At 41.4% G+C, this 23,425-nt stretch overlaps 1 protein-coding gene across 2 annotated transcripts in view; it reads left to right on the top strand.

The window, feature by feature from the left end:
• RHAG (Rh associated glycoprotein) overlaps positions 1-23,425 on the top strand; it is a 112,672-nt gene that overhangs the window by 84,287 nt on the left and 4,960 nt on the right. Inside the window, exons 7-10 of one of the 2 annotated variants that reach the window (XM_033939514.1) lie at positions 5,587-5,708; positions 10,849-10,922; positions 11,270-11,343; positions 22,045-22,131. In XM_033939514.1, coding sequence (XP_033795405.1) covers positions 5,587-5,708; positions 10,849-10,922; positions 11,270-11,343; positions 22,045-22,122 — 348 coding nt within the window. In that variant the 3' untranslated portion in view covers positions 22,123-22,131. The remainder of the gene's footprint in view (positions 1-5,586; positions 5,709-10,848; positions 10,923-11,269; positions 11,344-22,044; positions 22,132-23,425) is intronic. The other variant, XM_033939515.1, reaches the window with a different exon arrangement.

Here is a 23,425-nt window from a genome sequence, read left to right as displayed (position 1 = left end):
CAAGGGGGCGATGCCGGTTTGCGGGCAGGGGGCCTTGCTAATCGAGTTAATGTTTGGTTTGCAAGTCATGATTTGTGAAAATGTTTTGCTCGTCTTGCAAAACACTCGCAAACCGCGTTACTCGCAAACCGAGATTTGAATGTACATTCATTCTGCATCTAGACTAGCTTGCTGTGCAGACTGTATTTTCTTCAGTCCCTTATATCTTGTTTCATTGTCAAAACAACTTGCCTTCAGTTTAGCCATTCATCTGTTTATCCCAACGGACTCTGTATCACCCATCTGCCACAGAACTTATTCTATTCATATCCACTCTGCTGCAAATAACGTGCTAAATATTAATATAAGACCCCCTAGATGACATGACTCTAACTAATATCTGTTCTTGACCCGTCAGCTATATGATAAGCAATATTGTAGAAAAGCATTAGTGTCATATCTGTTATTTGAATATTCTAATGTATACTTATTAGGTGTTTCATAAGTATGTATTATATCTCTGCTATTTGAATTTCAGTGCTAAGTTTATGTTTGAAACTGTTTCATGGTAGTCTTATTATTAAGTTTCAATTTGCTGATTTTGAGTTTCATTGTATTTATGGTTATATTTAGTCCCTCTTTTACTAAGGTGCACTAACCGATAAACGTGCGCTAATTGATTTAGCATGTGCTAAATGCTAACATGTGCATGTTAGTCTATGGATATGTTAGCGTTTAGCGCACGCTAATTTGATTACCGCGCGCTAATCGGTTAGCACACCTTAGTAAAAGAGGGGGTTAGTGTTTTTACTAAGGTTATGATGTTAACATTATAAGTTTTATCTTGAATTGTGCTTGCTGTACACCACCTTGGGTGAATCTCTTCATAAAGGCAGTTAATAAATGAAAAAAAACAAAAAAAAAACTTTGAGGTAAGAACTTTGCACCTTGACTATGGATGAACAGGACATAGTTTAGGCTCATTCTTTGTTTACAGGCTTGCATCCTGTCACAAATCTCATATTTATTTCTTTAAAAAATTTCTATTCTGCCTATCAACTAGGCAGATTACATACATAAATGACACATAACAAAAAATACATATTCAAATAAAATCAATACAAACCTAATAACAGTCAGTAAAAAAATCCTAGGAGATGAATGCATCAAAGCATATAAGTTCAACCTTTCACATGTAGGCTTAACCTCTACTTTACCTGTCAAGGAAATTCCAGTGCTTCATTTGCATACAGGCTCTGTCTTTGGGGTACTTCACCATCTGTGCCATCCTCTCCCTGATCCTTCCTTGTTTCTCTGCTTTACATATAGGCTCTTGCATTTACCAGTTCCTTGCTTAATTGAGCTAATTACTTCTACTTACTTAAGATTTACTGGAACTGTAGCTGTCAACTTTCCTGTGATCAACCTTTTGGAGAATTTAGCTACACTCTAGAGTAGAGAATGACATGGAGAAAAAAATCTGTCCCTGTCACTGCCCCGTTACCGGACCACCGTCCCCTTCATTGCCCTGTCCCCGCCATCCCCTTCACCGCCCCATCCCCGAACCCGCCGTCCCCTTCACCGCCCTGTCCCCGCAGCATCCACCCTTCCCTCTCACCACCTAACCACTCTTTAGCGGCCCGAGAATCTCCCTCTCTCCCCCTTACCTTCATGGCATAAAGAAACTTAAGGGAGGGAAGGAGCGCGATCACCTTTCCTCCCTACCTCCAGCCAAATCTATCTCCCTCCCTCCCTCCCTCCCCCTTACCTTTTGAAAAGAAACTGTGCTGCCCTGCAGTCACGTGTATGTGGGCAGAAGCTTCTCCTCTGACAGTTGTCATTTTATAAACACAAATAAAACAGAGCAAGGTTCAACAAAACCCATTTCCCCTCCCTTTCAGAAATATCCCCGTCACTATTGTGAAAACTGAACAAACCAAATTACTACAGAATGCTACATAGAAAAATCAAGCTAACAGAATACTTTAGTCACACATGTTAAGGGAGTGCAACTAGGACAACTGCCCCCTGGTCACAGAGAGAGACCTAAGCCAGCTGGAAGCTAAAGAAGCACAGCCTGGACTTTGCGGACTTTTTTCTTTTTGTTGTCTAGTAATTTTATTCTTCAAATCACATTGGTCTCAGGCTTTGGTTTTAGGTTCCCTCTGTCTTCATCGTGGCATGGCTGGCTCCTGAAGGTAAAATAGGCACAAGAGGAGCTGGGAAGAAGATGCCAAGTCTGACACAGGCGCAATTTTTTTTACCACAGGAGTAAGACTTTTTACCGTTCCCACAGGGCGGTAAAAGGTCTTGTCCCCGTTCCCGCGGGGTGGTAAAAAGTCTTGCCCCCATTCCTGCGGTAAACCAGTTGCAAATGCCTCCATTCCTGCGGATTTAATGTGGTGACCCACGGTTTACTGCGGTAAACGGTCCCCATGTCATTCTCTACTCTAGCGCTCCCTCTAGCATCTATGAGTCCTAAATTTTATGATGTGCAAATTAGTACATCACAGCATATATTAATTTATATGTTAATGTGCATTTACTAATGAACCAAATATGTACTAATGAATGCATATCCCTGGAACATAGGAAGGGGTGCTGGAAAGTTCTCGGCCCAATCAACCAACTTCCTAAATTCTGAGCATTATTTTGCCATTATAGCTGAAAAGAATGTTATCTTATTTCATTAAGTGCCAATTTGCAGAAATAAAATTCTATGTTTTCCAAGTTTTCAAGTTTATTTAAAATTTGATAAAACTGCTTTTTCAGAATTTCAAAGCGATGTACAATAAAATAGGGAGACAAACAATTTATTAGGGAAACCTTGACTTATTCTGGACGAGGGGAAAGTAATGGGAGGAGCTACAATCAGTATAGGAAAGAGAACAATCATTGATTGAACCATATCCATATCATTCTCTTCTTGATTGAGCTGAGAATTTTTCAGTACCCCCTCGTATTTATATTCTAGAAAAAGCTGAGTTTATTGACTTACTTGGCTCTGTGTGATGTCTATTTCCCTTCTTGGCAAGGCATTATCTTAGAAAATTGAACAGGAGTATAGTCCTGTTTACTTATCTAAGATAATGCTTTATGGAGGAGTAACCCAATGGTCAAGGCAGGCAATCTGGTTTCCTGTAAATGAAATGCTAATTGATTTTAGACCATTCAAGCCTGGATCTCATTTATACAAGTATACTTCGCTAAGGAGTCATGTAAAAATCAAATCTAAATATGGCAAGACCTGAAAATGCATACCCAGGGAAATCGTAGAGGTCATTACAGTTGAAAGATTTTAGGAATGCAGAATTGAAAATTGTTTGAAGAAAGTTATATTTTGAAACATTAGCAAGCAGATTTAAGTGTGCAACAGTAATTTGAACATTTTAAGGGCTGTATTTTTTTTTTTTTAGCATAACTCTTATGCATACTATCCAGTAGGAATCATGCAAACCGGGTTCTCTGGTTACCCTAAAAATTCTCTCAGTGGCAGCGGACACAAATTTATAAGGCTCTAAATCAGTACATTCTTTGTTTTTTTGCTAAATAGATGAATATATAGTATAAGAGAAATCCACCATGTACTTATGTAGTTTATCCATGCTTAGCATTCTCCGTACACAGCAGTTGATTGGGGTACAATTTCCCATTGTTGGTCCGACACGTATTGTTCACATTTATCATCATGCATACTTTATAGGCTCCTTTTACTAAGGTGTGTTAGGGCATTAACACGCGGAATAGCGCATGCTGAATTGCTGCGCACGCTAGACCTTAATGCCAGCATTGAGCTGGCATTAGTTCTAGCCACGAAGTGAACGGTGTAGCGCGCGGTAATATTTTGCATGTGCTAAAAACACTAGCGCACCTTAGTAAAAGGAACCCTATGTTTTTTATCTAATGGACTGCAATTGGTAGTTATCTAATATCTTTTTTATCTAGCAGCCTTATTATGAGTTTTCTTAATGTTGTATTTGATTTACTCTCTGTTTTTGCCGCGTTCAATTTCCATTCACATTTGCTGCGTTACATTCACACTCACACTGTGATTTTGACTACATTTTTATTATTAATGAACAAAGACCTCTGGGAATAGTAAGACCGCATTTATGTCAGTTTTCCCATATCATGAGCTTTTTTCGCAACACATTTTTTCTTAGATTCTATTGGTTCATGTTCACGTTTAGACCTATGGTATCAGTTGCTGCATTCCTATTACCATTTGGGCTCTTACTGTTAATAACATTTAAATTATTCTATGTCTTCTGGCATGTTTAAAATCTCTTTTACAATATTTGCCTCTCCTGTTGCTTTTAATCAGAACAATACTTTCTGTGTTTCATTGATTATTTTCCTTTTGCTTTATATAATAATTGATTGCTTCTGGGTATTTCGGGGAGAGCCTACTAAAAGGGTTTCAGTTTTTTATTAGGTTGGTATGCTATTGTGTAAAGATTCATACATGGCTTGCATAGAGGCATTAATTGGTTGCCCGTATATTGGGCAAGTTCATTTCCATGGTAAGAAGCATACATGTTTTTAAAGCAAAAATTAATATAAGGTTGATATGTTCATCTAATAAAGTATCTATACTTTCCATTTAAATTTTGTATAGAAATATTGGAGCACTAGATAGCTAGGTAATTCTTGTTCACAATTGGAATGGTTTAAATAAATATATTTTTTTGCTTGCATTGTGATTTACATGTTTTTTTTTTCTTTTCTTTCTCTCTTCTTCCTTTTTTCTTTTCATTCTTCCTCCCTTTCCTCTTTTTCCTCTTATTCCTTCTTATTCTCTTTTTCCTTCTTTTTTTCTTTCCCCCTTTTTTTTCCTTTTCCTTTTCTTCTTTTTCTGTTTCTATACCTTTCAGCGTTTTTCCTAAAGTACGTTTTGAAATAATTTAACATATGGATCAATACACCTTTTATATCATGATTAAACAGCAAGGTATGTTCTTTTAATTGCAACTGTTTTATTTGTTGAATAGCGCAATTCAGGTTATTGTGCATTGTTTCATACATGATGTCTTTTAACGTATTTATTTGTAGTTTTTTTTTTTTTTAAGTTCAATCAGTTTTATTAGCATTTATTTATAATACGTTTTGTTGAATTAAATTTTTAATATTTATTCATGTCAGTTCTTTTATATTTGTAATAATTATGACACTTATGAGTGTATTCAAAATTATTTATGTTTATATTTGTATTTATGTGGTGGTCTTTTTGTTATAATTGCATATTTTAAAATACATGTTACATTCTAGAGTCCTGAGGCAGGCCTTTTATGGCCGAAACAAGATCGTTTCGAGTCTGTAATCAAATAAAAAGGATTGAGCACCATCTGGTCTCCTTCATTTTGGTTTTGTGCTTCTCCTTGGTGTGAAGGTGGTTTCTCCTGTTTGTTTCCTAATTAATTTTATCCCAATTGCCAAACTGATGTTCATTGGCATTTTTACTACTGGCTCTCCTGGAGTTGCCACTCCAGGTGGTATTTTTTTTAACTCTTGAATATCCTTCCAGAAATGTATAATTATCACTATTAATTTTTATTTTTTTATTACATATGCAAATTTTTATGACAGAGAAATGCCCTTTTCTTATAGCCCCTTTTGGCTTCTAAGCTGAATATTCAAGATACATGTGGTGTGCATAACTTGCATGGCTTACCTGGGATTTTAGGAGGACTTGCAGGGATCATTGCGGCTGCTATGGGAGCAAAAGAAAAGTAAGTTTTTGTCTAATAATGAATCATTCCCCTGGACTTTTAAGGAAAATGATATTGTATGACTCTAGGATTTCCAAGTGAATAAGATATATTATGAAATAGATCCTTATTGTGGATGAAAAAAATGTATACAATAAAATGTATATGTCTATAGCACCAATGAATTCCAAATGTGATGGGTAATTTTATAATTTGAATCAAGGGAGAAACAAAGTCATTTACTTTACCATGGTAGATGCTCTCTTCTTTCAAGACCTGAGCAGGCTTCCTGGCTTGATAAGCATCAACTTCCCTCTGTACTGCTTCTGAGCATTTTTAGTACCTTGAGAAAATTCATGTCTCCACCCACTCACGGAGGTTCACTTCTTTACTTGAGCCAAGCCATCTATCCATTTCCCCGCATGTCTAGGGATCCCGCCTATGATCCCATACCCCAGTTTTTAAAGGAACATTCACCTTCACCTGAGATTTCCCTCTTCACTCCTTAGAGACACCAGCCTGGATTTTATTTCTCTCTCTTCCAGGCCTTTACCCTATCCTGAGGTTTCTTTATGGGAACACTGGGAGGGTATCCTAGACCAGTGTTTCCCAAGTCAATCCTGGAGTACCCCCTTGCCACCAAAACAAAGAAATTGACCCTGGGAGGTCCACAGAGAAGAAAATACAAGAGAAACAAAAACACTGGAGTGACGATGTTCCTGAAATGGAAAAATTAAAAGTTCCAAAAGTCTATTTGAAAAATCCACATAAAGTAAAATAATCCACATAAAAACTAATAACTAATCAATCCAAAATAACTTGTGGAGATTCGTGGTGAACGCAGTACATAAACCAAAAACAATTATTCTTTTGGATTGATTAGTTATTCCACGTATCCTCTTCCATAGGACTATCAGGGACACCTGATGAAGACTATCTTGTTGAAACACGGACCAGTTTTTATGTGTATTATTTTATTTTTATGTGGATTGTTCAAGTAGACCTTTGGAACTTTTAAATTTTCAATAAAGTCCATTTCAGGAACATCGTCACTCCACAGTGTCTTTTGGTACCCCTTTGCCACTCAGGTTTTTAGGATATCCACAAGGAATATGCATGGAAGAGATCTGCATACAGTGGAGTCAGTGCATGCAGCAACAACAACCTGAATAGCAAGGGGGTTCTCCAGGACTGACTTGAGACACACTGTCCTAGACACAACAATACATAGCATCTATAATCAGGAGAGCAGAACAGAAAGCTCGAGTATGTCGACTACTACAGAAATGTCAAACATAATTAGTGGCATTTGATCACCTTGATCAAAATGATATTGTACCATAATCAACAATGACAGCAGAGTCTCAGGGCTCCTTTTATTAAGCCGCGTTAGGGTATTAACACGCGGAATAGCACGCACTAAAGTGCTGCTCGTGCTAGACGCTAACACCAGCATTGAACTGGCGTTAGTTCTAGCCAGGTTTAGTGCGTGCTATAATGCTGCGTGTGTTAAAGACGCTAATGCAGCTTAGTGAAAGGAGCTCTCAGTGTGGTGGCCTTTATGAAAGCTGTAATGATACTCATCAAGCCGTGCATTCTTGTGCATATAATTGACCTAAAACCCATTTCTCAAGAATCTGCTGAAAAATAATAATTTTGAAGCTGGATGATAATTAACAGCATTTTCTGGATCCAATTCAGGTTCCTTAAGAACTAGTTATGCCGCAGCTTTCTTCAAAGCTTTGAGAGTCGTACCAGATTGCAAAGACAACTACTGATTTACGAAACCAGCCCAACCATGTCCCTTGTTGCAGTCAATAAATTAGCAGGGCACAGACCAAGGCAACAAGCTTTGTTCATAACTTGAGGCATAGGGGACATAGTGAAAGGCAAATCATCAGGAAAAAATAAAACACCCCAAATTCATCATAATATGGACAATCATTTTGGCAGCAGAAAACTGCTGGTAACTGAGCTCTAAAATATCTGAAATATTTTATGTAAAAAAGAGTGCCAGCACCTAGCTGAGAGAAGAAACACACTGTTGGTTCCAGAATCACGAGAAACAACGCACTCTTCGATGAGTAAACTTCTCTAGAATGATTTCCAATGTTGTTCAATTTGCCTGTATTAAAAACCATCTTATCTAGGACTAACAACTCATTTGCAAAGCATTTAAACACACAAAGTGCAATAGGTTTCTATGAAAATGAGTCCCAACACCTCTGAATTCTTCTAAAAATTTGCTTGTTCAGGGCTTGGATGATAAAATGTCATTGGTATTCATCAGCCTCGCATTCTTCTTAAACATGACCTTATCACTATTATACTAGTCAGCCAATTTAGTGGGGTAATTATTAAGATGCATTACTACCACATAACACTTCTATAGTGTTACTAGATGTACTTTACATAATTTTATGGATAAATATGTTAGTTTCTTTGTTTCTTTTACCTGGAATATGTACATCGCCTAGCAATTTTAATAGGCGATACATCAAATGTTTAAGAAACTTGAAACTTGAAACTATACATAGTAAACGAGCAGGTACAGTGGCTTGCAGATTACTCTGCAGGCTTATAACGCTGGATGAGCCAGCGAAGATTGGTTGGGGGGAAAGGGTTAATTAATTAATTAATTAATTAAATATTAGCAGGTAGGTAGGAGAATGGGTAGTGGGTTATTAGGCAAGTTAGGTAAGGAGAGGGGTGTGGAAGCAAAAGGTGTAGGTGAGAGCGAGTTAGGATTGGCTGGGGAACGGGCTCTGCGATTGGAGGAAATTTTGTGAGGAGAATTGGCGGGCAGTGGAGCATTAGGGGTTTGGAGGGAGTGTGGGAAGGTTAAGGTTGGTGGGGAAAATTGTCCTACCCTTCCCTTCCCTATTTTGGGGGTCAGCTCCTTGGAGGGTTGTTTTTTTTTGGGGGGGGAGGGCTAGTGTTGGTTGCAGTTTTGATGGGGGAAAAAATTTTATGTTGGGAAAACAATTTTGGATCAGTGTGGCTATGCAATAGATTTGGTGACTAATTTTGTTAACATCTCATGTGTAACACCGCCATGGTTGGCGGCTGGACTCTGTGGTACTGCGAGTCTTGCCGAAAGGGAAATGGGGAATGGGGGAGAATTTTGGAAGAAGAGCTAGTTCGACACCGAGTAGCTTCAGAATTTTGTGAATATATTGGATATTGGATATACAGTACAGTACTCCCCCGATATTCGCGGGGGTTCCATTCCAGGTTTTTCATGGGGGAAACTGGATAGGGCAGCGGGAGAGGCAGGAGAGAGCAGCCAGAGCGCCTGCGAGTGAAGGAAATCACTCGCTGTATGCTCCGATTGCCTCTTCCTGCACTAAAGTCGGGCCTTACCAATCAGGAGCTGCATGTCAAAGCAGCTCCTGATTGGTAAGGCCCGACTTTAGTGCAAGAAGAGGCAGTCGGAGCATACAGCGAGTGATTTCCTTCACTCGCCAGCGCTCTGGCTGCTCTTTCCTGCCTCTCCAGCTGTCCTCTCCTGGTCAGCAGTTCGCGGTCGGAAAATACCGCAAATGACCGAGGGAACACTGTACTGCCCTACTACTACTACTACTACTAGTGATCATTTCTATAGCACTGAAAGGCATGTGCAGTGTTATACATTTAACATGCAATAGATAGTCCCTGCTCAGAAGAGCTTACAAGCTAATTTCGACAGACAGTACATATAGGGATTGAGGAGTTTTTTGAAGAGATAAGAAGGACATAGGAATTTTATGGTGAGTGGGAGTTAGGAGTTGAAAGCAGCCTTTTTGAAGGTGTGGTCTCCAGAATTGTACAATGTAACTAGCTCTGATAGTCGGAAACCTGTTATAGAATTACCTTCCTTATGTCCATTTTATTCTATGTATACTTTTCAGATTTTCTTATAGCCTGAGCTCCAAAATTAACTAAGAAATTTAACTAAATTGAGTTTAGCTTTATGCCTAAATATATAAATATAGCTTTCAATCCTTAACCCTACTCCTCTGCCCTCCAACCCAGCCCGCCGATTAACCGTTCCCTTTATCTGTATCCATGACATCCTGTTTGTCTGTCTCGCCTGTTTAGATTGTAAGCTCTTTCGAGCAGGGACTGTTTTCTTACTCTTTGTGACTCTGTGCAGCGCTGCGTGTGCCTGGTAGCGCTATAGAAATAGTAGTAGTAGTAAATAATTGTCTTCCCCAGCCTTCTTTTTAAATCTTGAATTGTGTAAATTGGCCCTCTTTTACTAAGGTGCGCTAATCAAATTAGCACGCACTAAACGCTAACACATGCATGTTAGTCTAGGGACATGTTGGCATTTAGCACGCACTTATTCGATTAGCGCACCTTAGTAAAAGAGGGGGATAGTCCTGCACTTTGCAGTGGACCTTCCTGTGGATTTTATTGTTGACTGCTTCACCACTGAGTTACTTAATGCATGTTTGCATTTACTACCCTTAACATGTCCTTTATGAATACAAATGTGTAAGAAATATTTCCATATTTAGAAACACCATAAAAAGGTTTCTATCCCACAACTTAAATGTTGTATGTAATATGTGTTGAGAGGAAAGGGTCTCAGAAATCCTGCTTAAATCAATGACTGAACATTGAAATAACAGTGCAGGGTAGGATTCTCGTTCATCGACCCAAAAACCTCTCACTCATAACTTTAATACTTAATGTTTATGATATTATCGTGTTATTAAATAAATAGATAAATATAAAGTGCACTTAACTTAAAACCTCTTCAAAAAGTGCCCAGGTGAACATTTAACTGCATTATGCACTTTACACTAAGGCACTTTTTGAAGAAGTTTTAAGTTAAGTGCACTTTATATTTATCTATTTATTGAATAACACGATAACATCATAAACATTAAGTATTAAAGTTATGAGTGAGAGGTTTTTGGGTCGATGAACGAGAATCCTATCCCGCACTGTTATCTCAATGTTCAGTCATGGATTTAAGCAGGATTTCTGAGACCCTTTCCTCTCAACACATATTACATACAACATTTAAGTTGTGGGATAGAAACCTGTTTTTTGGTGTTGAATATACATTCGCAGAGGTTTTCTGGCATCTTCATCACTGTATTCATCTACCATATTTAGAAACAACCATTTATTGGAATTTTTTTTCTCTGTTTTCTGTTTTGTTACTCAGTGTGTCTGCCACAATGCAGGCTGCTGGGCTAGCTTCTTCCATTGGTTGCGCTGTAAGTGGAGGAGTGATCACAGGTCAGTATATCATAATATTTACAGGCTAATATATTTTGAGTAACTATGGTGGTAACTAGTTGAAAAAAGAAAAAAAAAACTATGGCCTTCTTTTACTAAGGTGAACTAACTGATTAGTGCGTGCTAATCAATTTAGCGCTCGCTAAACGCTAATGCGTGCATGTTAAGTCTATGGACGCGTTAGCGTTTAGCATGCGCTAATTGGTTAGCGCACCTTAGTAAAAGAGGGGGTTAGTTCAACTTTTTCATTCGTAATCTATAGCCATGTTTTTGCAATAGCATTGACTTTCAAATATCTATATAATGTACTGAAACGTATTTTGCTTTTTTTTTATTTTATCTAACAGGTTTCATTTTAAAGTTACCTTTCTGGGGTCAACCACCAGATCAGAATTGCTATGATGATTCAATCTTTTGGGAGGTAAGATCAAAACAATTAATGGAAAGCTAAATTCTCCATAGCATATTGAGGTGGGAGTTGAGATGTCCAGGTTAAGACAAGCACAGTACCTCCCTTTATTTTCCAAAGGCTCAGCCAAACATGGAGCCTTATGTGAAATGTATGTAAGGACAACCCATGTATTTGTCAGCACTTTGAGAAGGAACAGTGGTTTCAAAAAAGCTACATGTAAACAAAATGATTGTCCTACTCTCCCCTATTTGCATGTGACAGAAGCTTTTTAAAATAACTGCTCTTCATAACCTCAATCCCCTAACACCAGCAGGTCAGGTAGCTCTAAAACAGCAGAGGATTGAGAGGAAAACATCCCCATAGAAGAATGTCACTTAGAGACAGAGCAGAGGCAGAGTGGGACAGCGCGTGGAAGAACACCTGCTGCGAGAAGCATTCCACAAATGTGCCATAAAGTCTGCGAAGGCCTCCGGCTACTGGGGCGCAAAGTCACCCTGAGATGACAGAAGAATGAGGTTCTGAGGCTGCGGAGGTCCGCAGCCTTATGCACAGAACCATCAGCCGTGCCGAGCCACAAAACCAAAATAAACTTCCCCGCTGAGCTAGCCGAGCATTTAGTCACTGAATCAGGGGAGAGGCTAAGCCTCCACCTCCAGCTGGGCCACACGACACACGGCTCCAAAACACTCCAAAAGCACACAATTTGTGCAATCCTGGCAAGAATCCACATTAGGAGAGCCAAAGGACTCCACCCCAAAAAGTTTGGAGGCAAAAATTGCAGTTTTGGAGAAGCAGGGAGCTTTTCCCCTTGGCCTGGCATCTCTGTCTCCTTCCCTTCCCTCCATGTCCTGGCATCTCCACCTCCATGGTCTTGCATCTCCTTTCCTTCCTTTCCTTTCCTCTCCTCTCCCTTCCCTGGTCTTATTTCTCCCTCTCTCTCCCCAATCGGGTACAGCAGTTACCTCCCCCTCAGCTCCACTGTCCCACCTTCCCCAATTGGCAGCGCAGCATTCATAACTTGCTGCTCTTGTCGGCTTTGGGTCTTCCTCTCTGTCAGGTCCTGCCTTTGTGGAAACAGGAAGTAGGTGAGACCCAGCAGAGAGGAAAGCCCAAATCATGAAGTTGCTCTGCCTGAAGAAGTTCATAACACCAATCCTTGGAGCACCCCCTTGGAAACCGTTGCAGGAAGATGAGGGGAAGGGAGGGAGGTGCACAGGTCAGAATGAGAAGAGATTCCTGGACCTCATGCCGGCACTGGTCAAATAAGGTCCTAAAAATATTGGAGGTGTTCGGGTACCCACAGCACCCACAGAGGTGACACCTATGCATTCATGTACAGTAGGTAAACCAAGGTGTAGTAAAAGTTTGCTTTGTACTGCACTTTGATGACTTCCCTCCTAAATCTCTAATCAGAAGCATATTAAGTATAAATGCAATCCCATGCTACTGTTTTATTTTTTTTGCACAGGAAAATATCACCAGAATAGAGTGTGGTGTTTAAAAAATCCTCCCAGGGAACCCATGTTACTAAAGAGAGAGAAATTCTGCAGTAATTTTCTGAGTATTACAAAGTTACATATACATAAGAGGTTGGAGCCTGTAGTGAGAAAGTCAGAGAATTCTTATGTGGGCTTTTGCATTCTATTCTTTCACACAGGAACAAAAGATCATGTTTGAGGGAAAGATTTCTATAGACAAAATTTGTTGAGTTGTTCATCTGTTACCAACTTGCAAATCTCTGGGCTGTGATGGTTGATATTGTTGAATTTTTTCAGGCTTGTGCTCAAGAACTGTCTTTGATGCTAAAGCAAGCTATGATACCTTCTCGGGTACAAAGGTGTGTGGGGTGGGGGGGGAGGTGGTGATTTTACTGAAATCAGTACTATCAGGTTGGAGATACCTGGGAGGGATGCTATGTTTCTAAAATATTACAGGATAATTTTGTTACAATACAAAGCAAAATTTATGGTAAGATTATGGCTTTCTAGCTCTTATTTGAGCTTTTTCACCACAATTAAAATAGGTTCATAGGCAGTAAGGGGGAAATTCTATAACCAGCGCCTAAATTTAGGTGTCGGTATGCACCCTGCTGATTCCTAAATACAGTGGTACCTTGGTTTGCGAGTCCACCGATTTGCGAGTGTTTTGCAAGACGAGCAAAACATTTGCAAAATCGGCGCCTCGGAAACCGAGCGCGCCTCGATTTGCGAGTGCCCCCCCTGCGATCTGGCACTCCCCCGCCACCATCGGGCACCCCCCCACCGCCATCAGGCACCCCCCCCCCCCGCTGCGACCTGAGGTCCCCCCAACCCACCCGAACCCTCTTCTTACTTTAGTGTAGCCTCCGCACCAGCACCGGCACCAACATGTCCTGTGCGTTGGTGCTGGTGCCCGAAGATCTGCCTCCTGTGCTGGGCCTTGAGCATGTACGCATGCTCAAGGCCTGAGAGTTCATGTTCACTCACATATCAAAGCGAGTTTCCATTATTTCCTATGAGGAAACTCGCTTTGATAAACGAGCATTTTGGATTACGAGCATGCTCCTGGAACGGATTATGCTCGTAATTCAAGGTACCACTGTAGTTGCAAAATGCAGCCAGAAACGGCAGGGTTGAAACACCTACCGACGCCTAAATAAAATACGGCTGAAAGGGCACTGGAATCGCGGTTAAGTAGTCACTGTAGGCTTCGGAATGCTAAAATAGGTGTGGCCAATGCCGTAAGTGGCGTTAGGCGAGCTAAAGTGGCTACCTAGCCATGAATCACGCCAAGATAGGCGGCTGAAATGTAGACCAGGGATGTTAGCTCGGGGGTGCCAGCAGGAAAGAATTTGTCAGATAAATCCAAATGGGGACACTGAACTCAATACTTTCAAAAAAGTTGAATGATTAAAGAGAGTATAGCTTATCCAATAAAGAATCACTCTTGTAAAAATTAAAACTGAGTACTTTGAAAATGTATCAACTGGTAATGAAACTAATGCTCAGAGACTCGAAGGCAATAAATAGGGGAAAACCCCAATGCTACTGCCTCACCACCCAATCGTCGCATGTTCAAAAAGCTTTAGTTGATATCAAAAGTTTTATATTTTTTCTTTATAGCGCTGTGGGCCACATGGTCTATTCGATTCACAAGCTAAAGATAAGTTTGCTACTTAAGTCTTTAATCGTATGTGAATACAGTGAATCGAATAGACCGTGAGGCACACACCGCTATAAAAGAAAAAATATAAAACTTTTGATATCAACTAAAGCTTTTTGAACATGCGACAATTGGGTAGTGAGGCAGTAGTGTTGGGGTGCCCCCCTGTTTATTGCCTTCGAGTCTCTGAGCATTAGTTTCATTATCAGTTGATACATTTTCAAAGTACTCAGTTTTTTGTTGTTTTTTTTTTTAATATCTTTATTGATTTTTAAACTAAAACAGTGTCATACAATTGAACAAACAGTAGGTATTACATAAATTACACTAATATTTGTACAGGTAACATATACTAAACTAAACTAAACTAAACTAAGCCTTAAGTTTATATACCGCATCATCTCCACGGAAGTGGAGCTCGACACGGTTTACAAAGCTTAAAAATACAAGAAGAGAGGGGAGAGAGAGTTTACAAGAGCATATGAAAAAGAGGGGAAGTAAGCAGGAGATGTTATATATTAGAGAAAAGCCAGGTTTTCAGTTGTTTTCGGAACAGTTGGAGGGAGCCCAGGTTCCGCAGCGGAATAGTGAGATCGTTCCAAAGACCCGTGATTTTGGAGAGGAGGGATCTTCCCAGTTTGCCTGCGTGGGGAATGCCATGTAGAGAGGGGAAGGATAGTTTATGTCTGTGGGCGGATCTGGTGGTAGCAGGCGTTTGGGCGAGGAAGGATAGAGAGATTAGTGGTGGAAGGATGCCATGAATTATCTTGAAAGCCAGACAGGAGCATTTGAAGTGAATTCTGGAAAGTACAGGGAGCCAGTGAAGATTGGTAAGTAAGGGGGAGACGTGATCAAATTTGCGTTTAACAAAAATCAATTTGGCCGCAGTATTCTGGATGAGCTGGAGTCCGTGAAGACTTTTTTTTGTTAGGCATAGGTAAATGGCATTACAGTAATCGAGTTTGGATAAGATGATGGATTGTACCAGGACGGTAAAGTGTTTTTGGTGGAAATAGGATCTAACTTTCCTCAGCATGTGAAGGCTGAAAAAACATGATTTTGCCAAGGAATTCAGGTGATCGTTGAGGGAGAGGGAGGAATCGATAATGATGCCGAGGACCTTGCTTGAGAACTCAAGGTGAAGAGCAGGACCTGTGGGTAGAGTGAAGAGGGTGGGCAGGTGTACTAACTTTGGGCCGAGCCAGAGTAGTTTTGTCTTTGATTCATTTAATTTCATCTGAACAGAGAGGGACCAGGCATGAAGTCTCATTATGCATGAGGTGATGTTCTCTTGGAGGTTTGTAAGGTTCTGGTCTGTTTCGAGGAGGATAAGGATATCGTCTGCATATGTGTATATTGTTTCAAGGGGGGATAGTTTGAGAAGCTTCAGGGAGGTCATATACATGTTGAAGAGGATAGGGGATAGGGGAGAACCCTGTGGGACCCCGCAGGATGGTGTCCACGAAGCGGATTTGGAGCCGTTTGCGTTGACAATGTAGGAACGTGCGCGAAGGAAGTTTGAGAACCACTTTAAGACAAAGGAGTCTATTCCTATCTCAGAAAGTTGGTTGATTAGTATGTCGTGGTGCACGACGTCGAAAGCTGCGGAGGGATCGAACTGTAGGAGAACAGCAAATTTGTTTTGGGCGTGTAGTTGTTGCACCTTTGAGATTAAGGAAACTAGGAGGGACTCGGTGCTGAAGTTGGGCCTAAATCCGAATTGGTAGTGTTGGAGGATGGAGAATCTCTCTAGGTAAGAGGAGAACTGGGTAGCGACTATGGTCTCCAGAAGTTTTGTTAAAAGAGGGATGTTGGCTATGGGGCGATAGTTCGATGGTAAGGAAGGGTCAAGATCGGCTTTTTTCAGAAGAGGGGATAAGGCAATGTGGCCCATTTCTGAGGAGAACAGGCCCGATAGTAAAGCTTTGTTTATAAGGTTTGTAAGGGAAGAGATGGCCTGCGCTGGGATGTTTTCGTAGAGGTAAGATGGGAAAGGATCTAGGATGCACTTGCAGGATTTAAGTTTGAGGCAGAGTTTAGAGATCTGGGGCTCGGATACAGATTCAAAAGTAGTCCATGATCTGTCAGCAGGGATAGGGTCGGAGTCTTTCAGAGGAAGAGAGTTGTAAGAGATAGCTGGGGGGAACGAACTCTTTATGGTAGTGATCTTCTCGTTGAAAAAATTGGCTAAGTCATTTGGAGATGGGAGGGTGGGGGAGGGGGAGGAGTCGTTTTTAGAAGTTAGGTTTCGCCAGATGTGGAAGAGTGTACTGTTTTGGTTTTTTGATCTGGAGATTTTATCTCCATAGAAGATCTTCCTAGCTTTTTTTAGTATGGAGTTGTAGGATTTGATGTTTTCTCTCCAGGATTGCCTATCTGAAGGGGATTTCGATTTTTTCCATCTTCGCTCTAGGGCTCAGCATTTCTGTTTTAATTCCCTGTGGTATGGGAGATACCAGGGGGCCTTGTGAGAGTAGGAGTTGGATTTAGTGGCTAGAGGGGCAAGAGCACAGTACGTGGTTTCGGAAAGAGTCACCCAGTTGTGCCAGAATGCGTCTGGGTCCGTGTGAGTGGGAAGAGGAGGGAATTTGTTGAGGAACTGGGACCAGAATAGTTCACTAGTGATTTTTTTGCGGTAGGTGATGGAGTTTGAGGCTCGGGTAGGGGTACCAAGGACTGACATGAAGACAGGGAGGCAAAAAGAGTCTAGGAGGTGATCAGACCAGGGGACAGGTTCCCAACGGGTCTCAACAGTGGAGGTTTTGTGCTCTGTCAGGTCAAGAAAGCTGATGATGTCGATGGAGTGCCCCTTTTCGTGGGTAGGGGTGGGCGGTGGGGCGGTGAAGCCTAAAGAAATGAGGAAGTCTTTGAAATCAGCTGTGTCCTTGTTGGTGTTGTCCTCTAGGTGAAGGTTTATGTCGCCAATGATCAGTAGTCTTTGGAATTTTAGATAGGCCCTTGTTATGGTCTCAAGAACAATTTCAGAGGATTTGTTCCAGGGGGTGGGAGGGCGGTAATGTAACAGGATGCCTAATGGGTGGGGATGAAGTTCGTCATTTATTGAAGCTAACATGAATTCTAAGGAAGGATGGCTGCCCTTTTCAAGAAGCTCAACATTAAAGAATGATTTGTAGAGAAGGGCAAGACCTCCTCCTTTCCGGTTTATTCTAGGGGAGAAAAGACCATGGTAGCCTGGGGGACAGAGTTCATTTTGAGTGGGTAAGTCATCTTTTTCGATCCATGATTCAGAGATGCACAGAAAACCTGGATCACGATCCTCGAGTAAATCTCTTATTATTTGGGTCTTATTTCTGACGGATCTGGCGTTACAATAGAGGGTAGGGACTGGGGTGAGAGAGTCTGAGGTAAGGTTGGGTAGGTTTGCTGGGGGAACAGGTTTCAAGGAGGCGAGGTTAACTCCTCGGTGTTTTTTGAAGTGATGGGGTCTGGTGGGTACTAGCGTGGGGATTCTGAGGCCAGGACAGGTGTTGTTGATGAATGTGGCATCGGGAGAGTTTGGGGGGAGAGGTTTTTGAGAGTGGGAAGTGTTTGTGAGGGAGAGGAGAAGGAGGATAAGGGGCCAGAGTGAAGGCTTCATGGTTGGAGTCAGGTGGGCCAATGAGAAGGGGTTAGTCAGAGAATTTGCCAGGAGGAGGGCAAGGGGAAGAGAGAGTTGAAAGAAACAGGCAGTGCAGTTAAAGATAAGACAAGGAGTGTATCCTGGGGTCGGTTTAAAATTTTTTTTGGGGGGGGGGTTTGCCGACCAGGGGGGGGTCAAGTTAAATGTACACGTTGCCAGTTAGAAAGTTGGGCATGGGTAGCTGCCCGAAGTTGCCGGGCTGAGAAGTGAGGAGCAGCACCCGAAGGCAGGGGAGCTGCTCCTGAGGAGGTCAGGCGAAACTGTAGGGGTTTCGGGGTCGGAGCAGAGCTCCCACGCGGCCCAAGTCTCAAGTTGAAGTTAGGAGCAGCTCCCGATGGCAGAGGGCTGCTCCTGAAGAAATCCAGTGAAGTTAGCAGGGGATTCGAGGGCGGAGCAGGGCTCCCACGCGGCCCGAGTCGCAGGTTGAATGTGAGGAGCAGCACCCGATGGCAGAGGGCTGCTCCTGAAGAAAAAACAATGAAACTCGCAGGGGATTCGGGCGGAGCAGGGCTCCCACGCTGCCCGAAGTTCCTTCTTGCGGCAGGAGGACAGTTTTTTCGTTGGGGCAGCTCCCGGTTTCAGTGGGGTTGCCCTGAAGAGAAGAGCTGTGTGAGCTGCTCTGCAGGGGGCTTCGGGAGGCGGAGCTGGACTCCCACGCGGCCCGAAGTTCCTTCCTGTGGCAGGAGGACAGTTTTTTCGTTGGGGCAGCTCCCGGTTTCAGTGGGGCTGCCCTGAAGAGAAGAGCTGTGTGAGCTGCTCTGCAGGGAGCTTCGGGAAGCGGAGCTGGACTCCCACGCGGCCCGAAGTTCCTTCCTGCGGCAGGAGGACAGTTTTTTCGTTGGGGCAGCTCCCGGTTTCAAGATTCATAGTTATCTTACATATAATAATAACATAATATATATTATAAATAAAGAATAAAGTTACCTAAATGTCCCCATTAATATTTATTCCCCTCCCTCCAACCCCCCCCCCCCACCCCATGGATGTGTAAAGGTACATGAACAAAAGAAAATATAAGATAAATATATTACTATAATTTCACAAATTTAGTCAATAGGCTCCAAACTTTATTAAATACAGCACTAAGTCCCCTACACTCTGCATTAATTCTTTCATACCTGTACGTAGTGCATATGTTCACCCACCAAAAAATGTAACTTATTCTATCATGGTTCTTCCAATTTCTCATGATCAATTGCATGGCTACACCTGTCATGATCATAAATAGATGACTCATATATTTATCTAGAGTGGGTTTTACATGTAAAATTGTTCCACAAATTATAGCCTCATATGATAGTGGTACATCTGAATCCAAAATTAGTTTTAATTTTTACAAGAGTGATTCTTTATTGGATAAGCAGGAAAAAGAGTTGGCATCTCTCCTGCCAGCTGATTTGTGGTTGGGTATGGGGGTTCCCTGCCACTCAGCCCGTTACAGAATTATGCTTTGGGGCGTCCCTGCCGCTCAGCTGATGGGGGATTTCCCTGCCGCAATTGGCTGCTGCAGTCTAGCAGGAAAGATAAGTGGCTGAAATGTAGGCCAGGGTTTTCCAGGCCTACATTTCAGCCGCCTATCTTAATTGAATAGATGCCCTCAAATGATTGACAGGCAATCAGCGGCTGCTTTTAATATGGCCACCAACTTGGGCGCTGGTTACAGAATCTGGCCCTAGATGTATATGATGTACTGCACATGTTTATTAAAAGATTTGCTATACTACTTGGCTTAAAATTAAATTGTGGTGGTTTACCAATATTAAAATTAGGATCACAAGAAAAAGAAAAAGGAATGCCATAAAATAGGAAAGTCATCCATTCTCAAAACAATAAGATACTAATAGATATACCTCTAGTCACATCCAGTGCTTACTGAGCAGAAAGACCAAAAGTTTCAAAAGGAAAAATAATGTGCTTTAAGCAGTATCTCAAATTTTTCAAAGATACTTCATTCCATATTGACATAGGCATTATCTCATGTAGAGGCCAAAGATATTTTAGAGACCTGAGGTATCACCATTATATTATTTGAACAACACTGGGTCAAACAACATATGGTCTGATATTCAGAACATTTAAATGGGTAAATGGTGCTCAGTTGCCTATCTGGGGATATTCAATGACATTTATCTGGATAGTGCTGCTCAATATGCCTTCTAACTGCCTAAGCCAAAACCAGTTATTCAGTGGGTGGCCTGGGAGCGGAGCCCAGGTATAATCAGCACTTATCTGGTTAAATGCTAGTATTCAGCATTTAGCACAAAAAAGAATGGATCAAAAATATGATGCCTGGATGAACACAGGAAAATACAAAAAAACCAGATACAAATTAAAGTAAATTAAAGTAAAAATTAAAAGTGTCTTTATTGAGAAATCAATCAAAAATGTATCCAATGTTCAATGTGAAACAGGCAGTATGATAGAAGACCCAATACGGTCTGTGTTTCGGCACTATGATTTCTTCAGGAGTCCCTTTGACTTGAGAGATATAAGCCAATTAGTGGCATAGTAAGAGGGGGGAGCAGATTGCCCCAGGTGCCATCTTGGTGGGGGTTCTGGCACCTCTCTGCCCCCCCCCATGCCACACTCATGCCCTCCTTTCCCCTCCCCTACCTCCACTTCTTTAAATCTTTACAAGCGTGAACAACTTTTCCAGCCTGTTGCTTGCTCCAGCCTGGCTCCCTTCTTCCCCTCTGAAATCACTTCTGGGCCTTGGGGCCAGGAAGTGACATCAGAGGAAAAGCCAATGCCTGTGCGAGCAGTAGACCAGAGAAGCTGCTTGCGCTGGTGAAAATTTAAAGAGGGAAGGGGGGAAGGGAGGACTCGAGTGTGGTGTGGGGGATGGGGAAGGAACAAGGGGCACCACCACCCCTGGTGCTTCTTACCCTCGTTACACCACTGGAGCCAGTTGCAAGGCAGAATAAAAGCCTCAAGTGACTTGCAAGGACCAAGAGCCACAAACAAGCAAAGAGCCCTGCTCCAAATTTGTGATTGGAAAGTATATGCAGTTAAACCAAGGAACACAGCACTGGTGAGAATAAATGCTTGAAGAACAACAGACACTTCACAGAAAGAAAATGTGAAAGCAACTGTCACTGCTTTGGAAAGGCTGATGTTCAAACTGGCTTACATCTTTCAAGTCAAAGGGATTCCTGAAGAAGGCATGGTGCCGAAACATGGACTGTGTTGGGTCCTTTTTTATCATACTGCCTTGCTCCACATTGAACATTAGATACATTTTTGATTGATTTCTCAATAAAGTCACTTTTTAATTTTTATTTTTATTTGTATCGGCCTTTTGTTTTTTTTGTCTTTTCCTGTTTTCATCCAGGTATCAGATTTTTAATCCACTCTTCTTTATGTTTTTTGATTTTTGTAGAATTTTTTTCTCCTTTTTGTTTGTTGGAGTATTCGGCATTTAACTAGGTAAGTTAATCACATAAAAAGCAGTCCAATCTTTGTCCAGTTTAGGTTATCCCTTAAGGGCTGAATATCAGCACCTAACTGGATAAGTGCCGGCTAGACACATACCCAGATGTTCAATGCCAGTGCTTAGACATGGCCTGACAATGAATATCCATGCATAAAATTAACAGCAGGGGAAAAAATTGCTGATAGCCACCAGCTGAATATTTACCCCATTATTGTTTTCTGTTATTTCAGGTGTGGATGTCATTATTTAGGCTTATATCTGTATATTGCTAAGCGTAACACCACCATCAACTACCATTTGTGTTTCCTTATGCAAAAAAAAAAAGACACACACCAGTTTTTGACTACTTCTTGTAGGCTAATGTGAACCAGCAACATCTGATGGTTCTCAATGTCAAATACAGCAAGATTATCCTTGGGTTCCACCCATTAGTAAGTTTAACTCCAGGACTTCAAAAATAGAGATCAAAACTGTTTCTGTACTCTGTTTTGTCCAGAAGCCTGCTTGTTATGTATCCAGAATACCTACCCTCTTTACAAACTCCTGGATTTCTAGGTACAACACTTTCTACTAGTTTGCCCAGGTAAGGGAGGTGGGATACCAGCCTAATGTTCCAACATATAGTATGTGGCCACAGTTCTTTTTTTTAATAATGGACCAGTTAGGACCTTCTTTAATGTGCCCACAGTAAGAGATCTATTTATTACAGCCTATGAGAAGTAGGAGGGTGGGGTAAAGAGCTTTTTCAAGATTTTAAAGATTTCCTGAGCCACTTTTAAGTTTTGGCGGCCTTTGAATGGAAAAAGTATTAACTAAAAAATCACCATTGCCTATAACCTTGAGCAAGATGAAAAATGAGAACATTAGTTGTCAATATTGGTTCATATTGGTAACTCAGCAAGTCAATATAAATGTAATCCCTGATGCACTACTTGTATAATTTGACCTGTATCTGACCTCATGATTCTAATTCAATTAAATCAAAACTGGTTCAACTATTTCTATTACAGAAGTATTTACACCACAAATAAAATTAAAATGGTTATATGTGCATTTTACCTCATTCTTTTTCCTGTCTCCTGCCCTCAAACCCATCACCTTATGAGATCAGCTTGTGTTATATCATCAGTAGTCCATAGCATATCGTGTGCACCACCAGTAGATAAAAATGTAGGCTGTATAATAGTCCAAGATACTGTAAAAGGCTCTAGTGTACTTTAGAGCAACAGGCAAAAACTGAAGACATCTGATCAATGTGGTGATTAAAATTTTTGCCAAAGCAAATAACATAGATGGAGGTACCTGTGCTTTGTTGTGTTGCTGCACATTCACTGAACACAAAGGAATGTGGGAGAGAAGAGAGATGTGCAACAGCTGTTCTTACGGCCCTATACAGATCCATCACTCTCTCCTATGTCCTGAAGAACTGGAGAGCAGACCACCTTCTTCATTAGTCCTTCTTTCTTTCTACATATTCACCGCTCTCTCCTCCTATGTCCTGAAGAACAAAAGAGAGTAGACCACCTTCCTCATTAGCCCTTCTCTCTTCCTACAGATTCATCATTTTCTCCTCCTATGTCCTGAAGAACAAAAGACAGTAGACCACCTTCTTCATTAGCCCTTCTCTCTTCCTACAGATTTACTGCTCTCTCCTCCTATGTCCTGAAGAACAGGAGAACAGGCCATCTTCTTCATTAGCCTTTCTCTCATCCTACAGATTCATCACTCTCTCCTCCTATGTCCTGAAGAACAAAAGAGAGTAGACCACCTTCTTCATTAGCCCTTCTCTCTTCCTACAGATTTACTGCTCTCTCCTCCTATGTCCTGAAGAACAGAACAGGCCACCTTCTTCATTAGTCCTACTCTCTTCTTGCCAG

The sequence above is a fragment of the Geotrypetes seraphini genome, chromosome 3, assembly GCF_902459505.1.
Source record: "Geotrypetes seraphini chromosome 3, aGeoSer1.1, whole genome shotgun sequence".
Lineage (NCBI taxonomy): Eukaryota > Metazoa > Chordata > Amphibia > Gymnophiona > Dermophiidae > Geotrypetes > Geotrypetes seraphini.
This window is presented reverse-complemented; position numbering and strand designations above follow the sequence as displayed.